The 12,118-nt window shown below is 39.1% G+C and overlaps 1 protein-coding gene across 6 annotated transcripts in view; it reads right to left on the reverse strand.

Annotated features, from left to right (window-relative positions):
- AMBRA1 (autophagy and beclin 1 regulator 1) overlaps positions 1 to 12,118 on the reverse strand; it is a 178,686-nt gene that overhangs the window by 102,283 nt on the left and 64,285 nt on the right. For 3 of the 6 annotated variants that reach the window (XM_045825364.1, XM_045825367.1, XM_045825365.1), the window contains one exon: positions 1,899 to 1,985. The exons of the other annotated variants lie outside the window; for them this stretch is intronic. In XM_045825364.1, coding sequence (XP_045681320.1) covers positions 1,899 to 1,985 — 87 coding nt within the window. The remainder of the gene's footprint in view (positions 1 to 1,898; positions 1,986 to 12,118) is intronic. 6 annotated transcript variants of the gene reach the window in all.

Below are 12,118 nucleotides of genomic sequence, written 5' to 3' on the forward strand. Positions count from 1 at the left end.
ATAGGATAGGAATTCCCTAAGCTATAAAACTATGCATCATTGACTTTTTAAAAATTCCTAAAGAAAGATATTGGTCTATGTAAGGATCAGAAATACACATGTGCCACAACCAACCAACCAACCAACCAAACAAACAAACAAAAAACCCACACACCAAAAAACCCAAAACAAAAACATCCCTGACACAATTATTAACTACAAATACATTGTTAGTCTTGTCTTTTTGGGGTACCCAAAGGGAGGCTAAGGATCTGAATGCTGAGATGGCTCACAAAGGCTCTGACCTATACTCTACATATTGCATACAGGGTGAAGTCTAAGAGGAAAAAGAAATAAAACCAACAGTAACGAGGTAACAATCATGTTCCTACTGAAGAGCTGGATAAGCATCAAACTCTTAAGTGTTCCAAGTAGAAATTTTCAATGTTTAAATAAATCTTCAAGTTTTCTCTAAGGAAGAATATTTCCCCCTCCAAAAAAACCCTATTTTGTGTTCCAAGGGAAGATGTGAAAATACCAACACTACAAAGAAAGTATGACATTTTCTGTGATAAAGAGATCTGAGTAGGAATAAATAACATGAAAGGAGGACAAATAATGTCCTCCTTTAAGAATCGCCAGTAAACTCTGTCAGGTTAAAAATCCCAAGGCTGAGATTCCTATTACTGTCCTAAAAGAAAATGCAAGAAGTTCTCTATCTCTGTATTTCAGAATATTTGACTCATTTGAAAATGTTCCTTCTCTCATCTAGGGCTTATTACCTCTCAAATATGATTATAGACTAACGTAAATTTTCTTGCTTCAGTCATCATCTAAACTGTCTACCTATTTTAAAGTCATCAATCCCCAAGTTCCTTATCCTTGGATTTGCCATTACTGGGGTACCAAAAAGGAAGAGGATAATGGGGAACCTTTTCACTAGTATCTCAAAAAGAATGCTCAGTATCATCACATAACTGTGGCAACAACAAAATCATTCAATATACCTGGAATCAACCTGGTCTAAAGGTCTTTTCCAGATTAGAAATTCATAATCTAGAGCAGAGCTCATTTAACTTTTTCAGACCTATATTAACTTGTTAACCCCACCATTATAAATTATCCTTTTCTTTTGGCAAAGCCTCACAATGTGCTCTGGCACTGCGTAAGTTATGTACAAATTATCCCCTTTTTAGGTCATTAATAATAAGTCCAGCTGCGACAACCCGAAAGGACTCCTCACTATAAATGTTATATATCAACTCCAAACTTGGTCCTCAGTTACCAGTGTCAGGTAAAGACATGCCTTCAACTCATTTGAATTTTTTTATTTCTTCAAGAATTTTTCAAATGTCTTCTAATCAGTGTACGTCAAGCACTTTAATAAAATTCCAACTTATTTAATTCAGTTCTATTTGTCCGTCATCTCTTCCTTCAGAGAGTCTCAAAAAATTCAACTGAATGAGCTTGATTTTTCTTTTTGATATTCTGAAATTCTCTCTCAAATGAGAGTAAGTAGGATTCTTTGTTTGAATTTATGGGTAATTTCCCTATTAATAACCAACTTTTATTTCCCTTTTGGTCGTCCATCTGAAAGGCAATAGCCACTCTGATGGAAGAAAAGGAATATATTATACTGTGTGACTCTGCCAGTGGCCTCCTCAGGTCCCTCTTCTAATGCCACATTTACAGAAGTGAACCCCAAAGGACAAGAGCTCAGTCGTAACTGTCTGTCACCAGAGGTTCTGTTCACTTACCTGCAATACTTCCCAATCACCTGAACCACCTGTCTCAAAACTGTAACTGAAGAATGAAAGAGCACCAGGACCAGAGAGGCACAAAATGGGGCTTCCAACAGTTGGCAACCCCAAGGGCAGCCCCTCCCCCCCACTTAGTGCCATTTCTCACTTTGGCCTTACCTCGCTGGGTCTGGGTAAATTGGGTGCTCTCTGGATCCTGCTCCATCATAACGGGATAATGAAATGAGGGAAGATTCCAGCAGCCTCCTAGCAGAGATTAAAAAAATGGCAATAATCCCTGTCAATTACCAACTCAAGGTCATTCATAGGAAAAATGGGGGAAAGATAAATAACATTCCCCTTTGCAGCTAGCTAACACCTGTTATCTGGGATCACACCCTTCCTACAAGCTAAGTACTCAGAGACATAAATAAATAAAGAGCTACAAAGCTCTCACACTGGATATGGCCACTGTATTATGTAGAAGACTGCTCTTCAGTGAGAAATGAACAAGTGATTCAGAGACATGATCTTATTTCTATTTGCTGTACCTCCAGTAGACAAACAGGAGATTAGGACTGACACAACACCTAATTAGGAAAATCAGGCATACCAGAGATCATCGTGTAGTGCCAACATCTATCTTGGGGTTCAGTTCTTCCATGTCATCCTAATCCACATCTACTCTGCTCAAACCCTTTTTTCTAACAGAGAATTCCTGGGACTCTCTTAACAACCAACATAAATTGTTAATTATATAATCTAGCCCAGTCATAAAGTCAACAGATCGTATGTGATACATTTTATTGAGCACTCTTTTTGATGCCAGGAAAATACTAAGGACTTTGCATGTTTCTTTATTTAAACCTCACCATAACCTGAAAAAATAGACATTACTATACATACATGAGAACACTGGGCTGGGTGGCACCCAGCTATTAAGTAATAGTGCCAAAGACTCCAGTGAAGGTCTGTCAACTCCAAAGTGCTTCAACCCGCTATGCTATACTGCAGGACCTTCCAGGTTCCAGGCAGGTAAAAAGTGCATATGTATCCACTGTGAGTCCAAGATAAAATGTGGGCTCAGTATTGCTGGATCTAACTATTTTTTAATAGTAGCCAGAAATCTGGACTTTTGCATGAAATCTTCTGACTTCAATTTTAGCTAAAACATTTTGTTTACCCTTTTTGTACAAAGGCCAGTTAAAAACACATTTCACAACATGGCCCAGGGACCTCCCCAGTTTGCCATGTCTGCCACACTGTTTCCCAGCTCAAGTGTGCCTTAGCAGTCAATCAGGCTCCTGCCATGGAACACATTTCTGAGGAAATGGTCTCAGAAAGAAATGCATATTCTCCTCTTGAGCAGCAGAACATCTTGCCTGACCTTTCCAGGAACAGGTCTCTGGCTCCCTGCCAGACTCTTCTTTAAAGCAGATCTGCAGAATATGGATAGCAGCTACCAATCTTTCGCAATTGAATTAATTCAATTCACTATTATTAAAACCAGTTGGCTTTAGGTATAGTCATGTGCAGTCGCTTTATCTAAGCAACTGGCTCACGGAAGCACTTCCCCTAACAGCCCAGAGAAGAGATACAGCAGAGGCCTAGCCAACGTGGCTTGCTACCTTTCCCACCCAGGACAACCAATTACATGGTATTTCCTACCTAGAAAAGGCCTATAATCCCCACACTTAAGACACTCTAAAAGTCCAGGGGTGTCCAAACTTATGGCGTCTCTATGCCACGCTGGAAGAAGAGCTGTCTTGGTCCACATATTAAATACACTGCAACATGTAATCACAAAAAAATCTCACAATGTTTTAAGTAAATTTACAATTTTGTGTTGGGCCACATTAACAGCCATCCTGAGCTAAATGCAGCCGGGACACTCCTCTGAGTTTAAACCATTCTGAAGAAAGAATACAACATAACCAAGAGAAAGAGAAGAAAGTAATAAAACACATCTCTCTGATTGAAGACCTGAATCTTGAATGATATCACTGTTTACAGCAGCAGAAATGCCGTGTTTCATCAATTCTAGGACATACTTCCTCCTCCACATTTAATGTATCTGAATTTGGAATGCATCTTATAATAGTGTGACACAGTTTAATAGACAGGATTTTTTCCTTTCATAGGGGCACATAAAATAATGGCATGTCTTCACGTCCTGAAATACAGAATGTTTGTGAGAGGACAGGGTAGTGAGATGTACATAGACTGGAGAAAAAAAAGAAAAGTGAAATTATGAAAAGAGTATTCAGGATATTTATGCCATCTTATATAACACTTATTCGTTATCGATACATTAGTTCCGTAAGGGGTGGAACAGGTCTCGACAGCTTCCATTCTGCAAGAATGGAAGCAAGATCTGAGAGCAGCTGATTGCCCAGGAACACCCAGAAGCTTCTTCCATCCAAAGGGCTCTGGAGTTAGTCCTGAACGTGACTGAGCCCTGTCGTGTTATCCTACAAATGGCTCCTTAGTAAGCAGGGGTCCTTTGGCAAGGAGCGTTCTTCAGAGTGGCCAACATTTATCCTTAAGTACTTCTGCCTGGAAGATGATCCTGCTAAGTTAGAAGGCCAACAAGATCCTTTACTATGCCAGGGCAGTGATAGTATTAAGAGAGATGAGATGACTTTTTAGGAATCTTGTGAAGGAGATTCCTGAACTAAAAGGGTCAAATCTGATCACTTCGCCCTGGCTGGCATAGCTCAGTTGATTGAGCGCAGGCTGCAAACCAAAGCGTCCCAGGTTCGATTCCCAGTCAGGGCACATGCCTGGGTTGCAGGCCACGGCCCCCAGCAATCGCACATTGATGTCTCTCTCTCTCTCTCTCTCTCTCTCTCTCTCTCTCTCTCTCTCTCTCCCTCCCTTCCCTCTCTAAAAATAAATAAATAAAATCTTTAAAAAAATCTGATCACTTCAATTTTAATGATTTTATTTTATAATCCTGCAAAGTCTACTTCCCACCCTAACTTCCTATCTTAACTGGAAGACTTCTTTAAATCAGAGTAAAACCAGAATGTTAAGCCTTGTCTCTGGGGAGTCCCTGATGAGGTTCTTTTGGAACATGCATCCCCTGTGCCTATTTACTACAGATCTGTTGGCATCATTTGCTCCCCAGGCAATAGAGTAGACTGGAAAGTCATATATATATATAGCATTTTAACTGCTAATACGCAAAATCGTGAGAGCCAATTACTATGATTAGCCCAGTCCCCTTTCTCCCACATATCACTGACGAAATACTAAGTTCTCTACTGCTACAACACAAATACTATCTGGAGGAATAAAAAAAAGTACTCCAATTGGTGTTGAATAAAGAAAGAACTAGAGTTACTAGATGAATAAATATCAATACCATTCCTAAGCATGCCAAAGAAAAACTTTATCTCGTCCAGTTAGCTATTGCAAAGAGCCTTCAATGGAAAATGACAGAAAAAAATAGAAAGGGATGGCTGCACCTTTTGTTCTGGCCACCACAAATCTGACTTGACTTAATGATCTACCATCCAATTTGTTAATGGAGTCAGGTAGGACTTAGGAAGGGCTCAGATAAGTTTGTTCAAGTTTGAAGCTACCATTTCATTTTGACCTATAATCTCATTTTAGAAATGTTTTTAGAGTCATAGGAGCTCTGACAGGCAAAACAAAAATAAAACTTTTTACAAGTTTGCCTGATTTATACACTCTACCAGTGGTTTTCAAATGAGATACACCAGGGGTTATGCTATTTTGATCTGGGGGAAGGTAGGAAGAAAATATTAGAACTTATGATTTATAATGTATAACCATAATATATAACACACACATGCATTGCTCAGAATGCTTTCACTGAGATTTTTTTTATTAAAGATTTTATTTATTTACTTTTAGAGAGAGAAAGGGGAAGGGAAGGAGAAAGAGAGGGAGGAAACATCAATGTATGAGAGATACATCAATCAGTTGCCTCCCACATGCCCCCAACTGTGGGGATCTGGCCTGCAAGCCAGGCATGCTCCCTGGCAGGGAACTGAACTGGTGGCCTTTCGGTACACAGGTCATCAGTGCTCAATCCACTGAACTACAGCAGTCAGGGCAACAGAGATATTTTTTTAAGTCTGGAGTCCACTGCTCTATCAAACTACATACCACTTTAAGAAAATTCAATATTTAAGAAAATATAACAACCACAAATATATAAAATATAATAACCATAAATATATAGAAGCATAACATATTAATATATAGGTAGACAAAACAAGAGAGAGTGAAAGGAATGTGGTAAAATGTTAATATTTAGGAAACATGAATGAAGAATATATGGGAATTCTTTGCACTTTATACAAATTTTTACAAGTCTAAAATTATTTAAAAATTAAAAGCATTCAAAAACTAAAATCTAAAAGTAAACTGAAAACTAAAGAGAAAATCATCCATTTTCAAAAGAATAACTCACTTCTTAAAAAGGATTCCTTCAAATAGCACGTTGCCCTAATGCTCCAACAGGTTACCAGTTGGGAGAGGGGAGAATGGAGGAACAGGGGCAGGGATTAAGAAGTACAAATTGGTAGGTACAGAACAGGTAGGCAGGGTGATATTAAGAGCAGTGTAGGAAATGGAGTAGCCAAAGAACTTACATGTATGACACATGGACATGAATTAAGGGGGGTACTGCCAGAGAGAATGGGGTACTGGGTGGAGGGGGGCAAATGGAGAAAAACTGGGACAACTGTTAACAGCATAATCAATAAAATATATTAAAAATAAAATAAAATGAAATGAAATATTTGCTTACATAAAATCCCTTGAAAGATAAGGTATAGTCACTAAGGACTGGAACAAAAAAAAGCAAAATCAATGTATTACACACTAGAGTTATCAAAAATAATTATTAAACCCTGCTAAAAATCGTAAGTCAAGCTATAAAATTTCTAAAGTTTTAAATAAATACCACTATTTATTTCTTTCCTGACTAATACTTTGAATATGTATAAGGGGGCCCCCTAAATCAGCTGTATCCTTTGATGTCTACAAAAACAGTAAAAAAAAAATAGTGGAAGAAAGCTCTGGAAAAGAACAGTGTTATCAAGGCAGATGATAGGTCAACCAAAAGAAAAGAATCTTTGTTTCTAATTCAATGAATATCAGGATTGAGCAACCAAAAGTTTAGGTACTAGTCTAGACAGAATAGACAAACCAGTGACAATCCTCCCATACCAAATAATGATATCCTGAAGACATTCTTTCAACTAGTTCTCAGATCACACAGAAAATCAATACCCTAAAGCCAACAAATGTTCAAATCTTCTGCAATCACTGGAAACAAATGATTGCCAGAACTCTGTGACCTGCACTAATATGGAAAACCTGCTCCTAGAAGCTAAATGCCACCGGTGTCCCATGATAAAGAGTAATTGCCCAGCTTGGCTTTGATGTCTGGGTGGCATCTGCTACTTCAGTTCACGGGAGCCAAACCCAAACTAATAGCACCCTTCTGTGTAGGAAATAAAATCCAAATTCCTCGGCTTGGCATCCAAAGCTGTGCAGCCAAATTTCTCATTTCTTCTGGATATATTATATGCGCTAGACCAGTGGTTTTCAAACTGTTTGGTCTCAGAACTCCTTTAACCCTCTTAAATATTACTGAGGACACCAAAGAACTTTTATTTCTAGAATGTTATCTGTCAATGTTGATTATATTTGAAATTAAAACAAATTTTAATACACAAGCACACAGTCCACTAGCCATCAGGCTAATTAACTTCATTACACATTGTGTAGCCTCTAGAAAACTCCACTGAACACTCATGAAGAAGGCATGAAAAACACAAAAAACAATAGCATTTTAGTTTTGTCTTCGGATCTCCCAGGCCACACTTTGGGAACCATTTCTCTAGCTAAACTAAATAAACACCCTTATTATCTATGCTTTTTGGTTGGCCATTTCTTCTTTCTGAAAAGTTCTTCTCCACCTCTACCTGTAAAATTCCTTCACAGCTCAAACACCTGACTCTGCCAGGCAGAAGTTCCCTCTCTTCCCCAATACCCGATAATATTTCGAAACCTCTCTTAAAAGGCTTTCTCCCAAGTCACCTTGTACTGCAGTTACTTGTGTCTTACCTCTGCTACTAGACCACAAGCTACATGAAAGCAGGCACTGGGTCCAAGTCATCTTTTTATCCCCATTAAAATTCACACCTAATTAACACATAATAGGAGACCAGTAAATATCTAAGAGAATAGCTCAGCATGCCTAAGTAGATCTGGAAGAACAAGCAGACACATCTGATTGCCCCTCACTGACCCTGTGACTTTCAAAGATTGCTAGATGTCCAAAAACTCATATTAAAATTTCTGAAAGAACAAGGTTTTCAGAAACTGCTTACATCACCCATCTTCCCTTTGGTCACTTAAGCTACTTAGGTTAAAGTGCTGACATAGCTGTTCCAATAATGTAGTGTACTTTGGTCCTTGGGAGGTTTATAAAATCATAAAGTCAGAGGCTGGCTACTTGCCTGGGAAGCTACCACTGGTGCTCCTGGACAATGTATTACCAAAAGAGACCTCACAGGATAAAGAGGGCAATGTTTTCAGGGGGACAAAGGGGCAGGAGTACAAAGAAACCAGGAGGCACTGTTGCCTCTTCATTTCTGAATTGCACTCTGCCAGCTCCAGATCTCTGCCTTGGCGCATGCCTGGGCTGGGAGATGACAAGCCCTTATTCTTTGTAAAAAATAATTGTGTGTTCTGAAACGACACCTCTATTATGATTTCCAAATTGACATCTCTGCTTTAAAGCGGAGGCATGAGAGCCTCCCCATTTCACACACTGGCAATTATCGTTTAAGTTATCCAAAGATAGGCACTCATCTGATCACTGCAGGGCCCCCCAGTTTCTAGGGGTGCACTAGTAGCACATGATGCAGTTGCCAGCAGAGCCTGGCAGGCAATTCCTGCCCCCTGCTGTGGGGCAGACCAAGGCAAGATGGCACTCCTATAAGGCTACCCTCAGGAAAAAACAAACACACTGCCTGAAGAACTAACAATTCACATTGAGAAGATAGGCCTTATTTTACTATCATCAAGCACAAACTCATGGGGTTCAAAACAATGCCTTACACCAGAAAAGCTTTAAAATACCTTTACAAATCATTAATGTATCCCTCAATGCCTCTGTGTAATGAGCGATAGGTGGTAAAACATCAGAGTACAACAAAAGAAAAGATGCTGGAAACCGAACTCACATGTGGTGCACAACTGTGTATCTAGCCATATAAAAGTCTTGCCTAAAAAGTCAGCCAGATCCTTCTGGGAACATCTGACCCTCTGCTGTTTGGTGGGTGGTTCTTTTTAATACAATTGTAAAATGATTGGTTGGTACTATGCTTAGCTCTTGTATATCCTCAACAAATTGCACTATAGTTATGAAACTTCAGTCTATATTAAAAACTCACTTTTGTCAGCACCTGAAGTCAAAGGCCCAAGGTAATCTACATGGACATGTGTACTCTACCTCCAAATCCATTTTCTCTAGGAGAATTGGGTGGTCTGTTTACAAACCAGACTTCTTTTGTTTCAACTAGGAATTTGGATCAGAGCCTTTTCATCAAAGGTTGAGTAAAAGCATATCTATGAAAAGTTCCACAGCTAGTTCTGATACTCACATGCATACATCCTCCAACCCCACAAAAAGCAGCTGTGATTGTGATATACAGGTTTAGACTTTAATTAAGAGGTAGTACACCCTGATTGATAGATTGTGTCCCCTCACCAAATCAAGAGGAGGTTTGCACAATTCTCAAGAATCCTGAATTCTCAGCTAATTTCATTAAGAATAGACAACTGCAAAAAAGTCTATCTCTAGACACCCTAATTCTACAAAGAATATATTGGTAGAATCATTTATTGTTCAATTACAGCAAACTTGCGGATTTCTTCTTATTTTTTTACATTCTTGTTCCTGACCTAAAATTAAAAAAACCCTTGACCAAAGGTATTTGCTGTTAAGTGACAGGCTACTGACTCTGGTATATTACAAACACTATACTCTATAATATGAAGCAAAACCTTAGAGCCAACATCAGAGTTAGTAAATGAAGCCTTACAATAATGAGGAACAAGGAATGCACAGTGGACTAGGGCATTTATTAACTAGAGGCAAAGAAGTAGCCTTCCTGGTTCATGTCTGTTCAAGTAATGAGGTATCTGGAGTCTACAGAAATAGACAAGAGGGCAGAGACTCTATCTACTTGGGACCCCAGACAACCCACTATTAGCCCTTGAGCTAACACAAAGCTCAGAGTACAATCACTTTTCTTATACCCTGGGTTCATTCTGAACGGCTGCTTCTCTTAGTGACACTTGATTTTCACTGCGTCTCCTTTTGGTACACTACTTGCCCCTTCACCCTGATCCTGACTTCAACAACCTTCTTGATTCCTTTTGGACTTAGCATTCGACTCCAATGGAATAATTTCTCCACCATTTCCCTCTGTCTAGACAACATGAAATTGTCATAAATGACACCTAAAGTACAATTAATAGAGAAACTGCATTTTCCACTCTCCTCCCCCATTCCCCAAAAGAATTGCTCCCCAGAAGACTTGCACATTAACATCCTCTGGCATGTCAATCAGTAGTACCCTGTAGATTAACTCTGTGGAGCCTGGAAGGCATTTAATTTCCAGCTCCCTAAATATATATGCATTTCCCCCTTCTACTATAATTAGAAAGTAAACTGCCTTCTTTTCACTAGCACTAAAGCTTATAATCTCAGAGATGTGAATGCCTGCTGAATCGATACCTGGGTCCTTACAAACACCACAGCTGCATTTGATTTAGGGGTATCACAGACAAAAGCACAAATACAAGGCAAAAGTGGAGTGAGGCAATGGGAGAAAGGCATGACTCAAGACCATCAGAACCAGGCAGTTCTATTACAACTATTATAAGAATACGATGGCTTGAAGCCAGTGCCTTGTGAGATGTAATATTAAAGAAACAACAAAATCAAGGACAATAAATCATGACATAACTTACTGGTGGTTTTGAATAGGAGGGGATCCTCCAGGGGGCATACAGCAATGTCTGGAAACGTTTTTTGGTTATTGCAACAGGGTGGAGGGAATGCACTGGTCTAGTGGATGAAGGCCAGGGATGCTGCTAAACCTCCTACAATGTACTGGACAGCCTCCCACAATAAAGAACTGTCCAGCCCTAAATATTCAAATTACTGCTATTGAGAACCCCTCTGATAATATCGTAATAGTCTATGCCTAACCAAGAGAAACTCTGAATAACTAATATATGAGGCATACTCTGGTTTCTCTTCAGATTGTATAAATTTTTCCCTTTTTACTAATATATGAGAGAAGTCAATGCTTTAACTTTAAAATTAGAATGCAATTTAAATTCATCACCTGTGTCACTAGCTGTGTGACCTTAGGCAAGTTCATTATCCTCAGCGTCCAATTTTAAGAAGAAATCCCTATTTCATAAGGTTGTTACAATTAAGTAAGAGCTTATGTAAAGTACAGTAGCCAGCACATAGTTCAATAAATAGTGATTAAGTTTTCCTTCCTTCAGTTACAACCCCCAAAGTGTCTACAAGGAACATAATGCACTTTGGCCACCCAAGTCACTCTGCCTAAAAAAAGTTGTTTCTTAGACAGAGACATGTGTACTGGAAAGGCATAAACTTGGTTACCTGAACCCTAAGAATCACAAGAATCTCACTCAAATAAACCAACAAGAAGAGCCAGTCATCTATCCACCAATCTGTCTCTTGCTCTATCTAACCACTGATTTAAGCCACAATTATTTATTGAGTGCCTACTTTTAGGTATATATTACTACATAAAATAAATATGATACATATAGTAGCTAGTCTCCAAAGACAGACCCCAAAGAACCATACTTCTTAGTTTTCTTGCCTGTGTGTCATTCCCTCCCAAACTAAATCTAGGCCAGTTTGTTCTTTGCTCTAATCAAGAGAATGTGCCAAGCTGTGCCAGTTCTGGGCACATCCATTTCCTCCTCTTGGAATTGTCACTTTTAGAAGCTCTGAGCTGCTATGTAAAAAGTCTGCTGGAGAGGCCACATGAAGAGAGGAGTCCCTAGGGCTACAACAAGAGGGAGAAAGGCCTAGCTGTTCCAACTGAGCCTCCAAATGGCTCTAGAGAGACTCCAAGCAAGACCAGAAGAAGAACTTCCCAACTGAGCCCAGAAAGGACAATGAAAGATAATAAAATTATTATTTTAAGTCACTAAGTTTTGTTGTGTGGTTTGCTATACATCAGCAAATGAAGAAAATAGCTCCTGGTCTTGTGGAACTTTTGAGCTGGTCACAACAGTAGCATTAGAACTAAGTCCATGAAGTTACCTTACAAGCCTACAGTAATCACATCTGTACT

Source organism: Phyllostomus hastatus, unplaced genomic scaffold, assembly GCF_019186645.2.
Source record: "Phyllostomus hastatus isolate PE091 unplaced genomic scaffold, TTU_PhHast_1.1 phas_scaffold_585, whole genome shotgun sequence".
Taxonomy (NCBI): domain Eukaryota; kingdom Metazoa; phylum Chordata; class Mammalia; order Chiroptera; family Phyllostomidae; genus Phyllostomus; species Phyllostomus hastatus.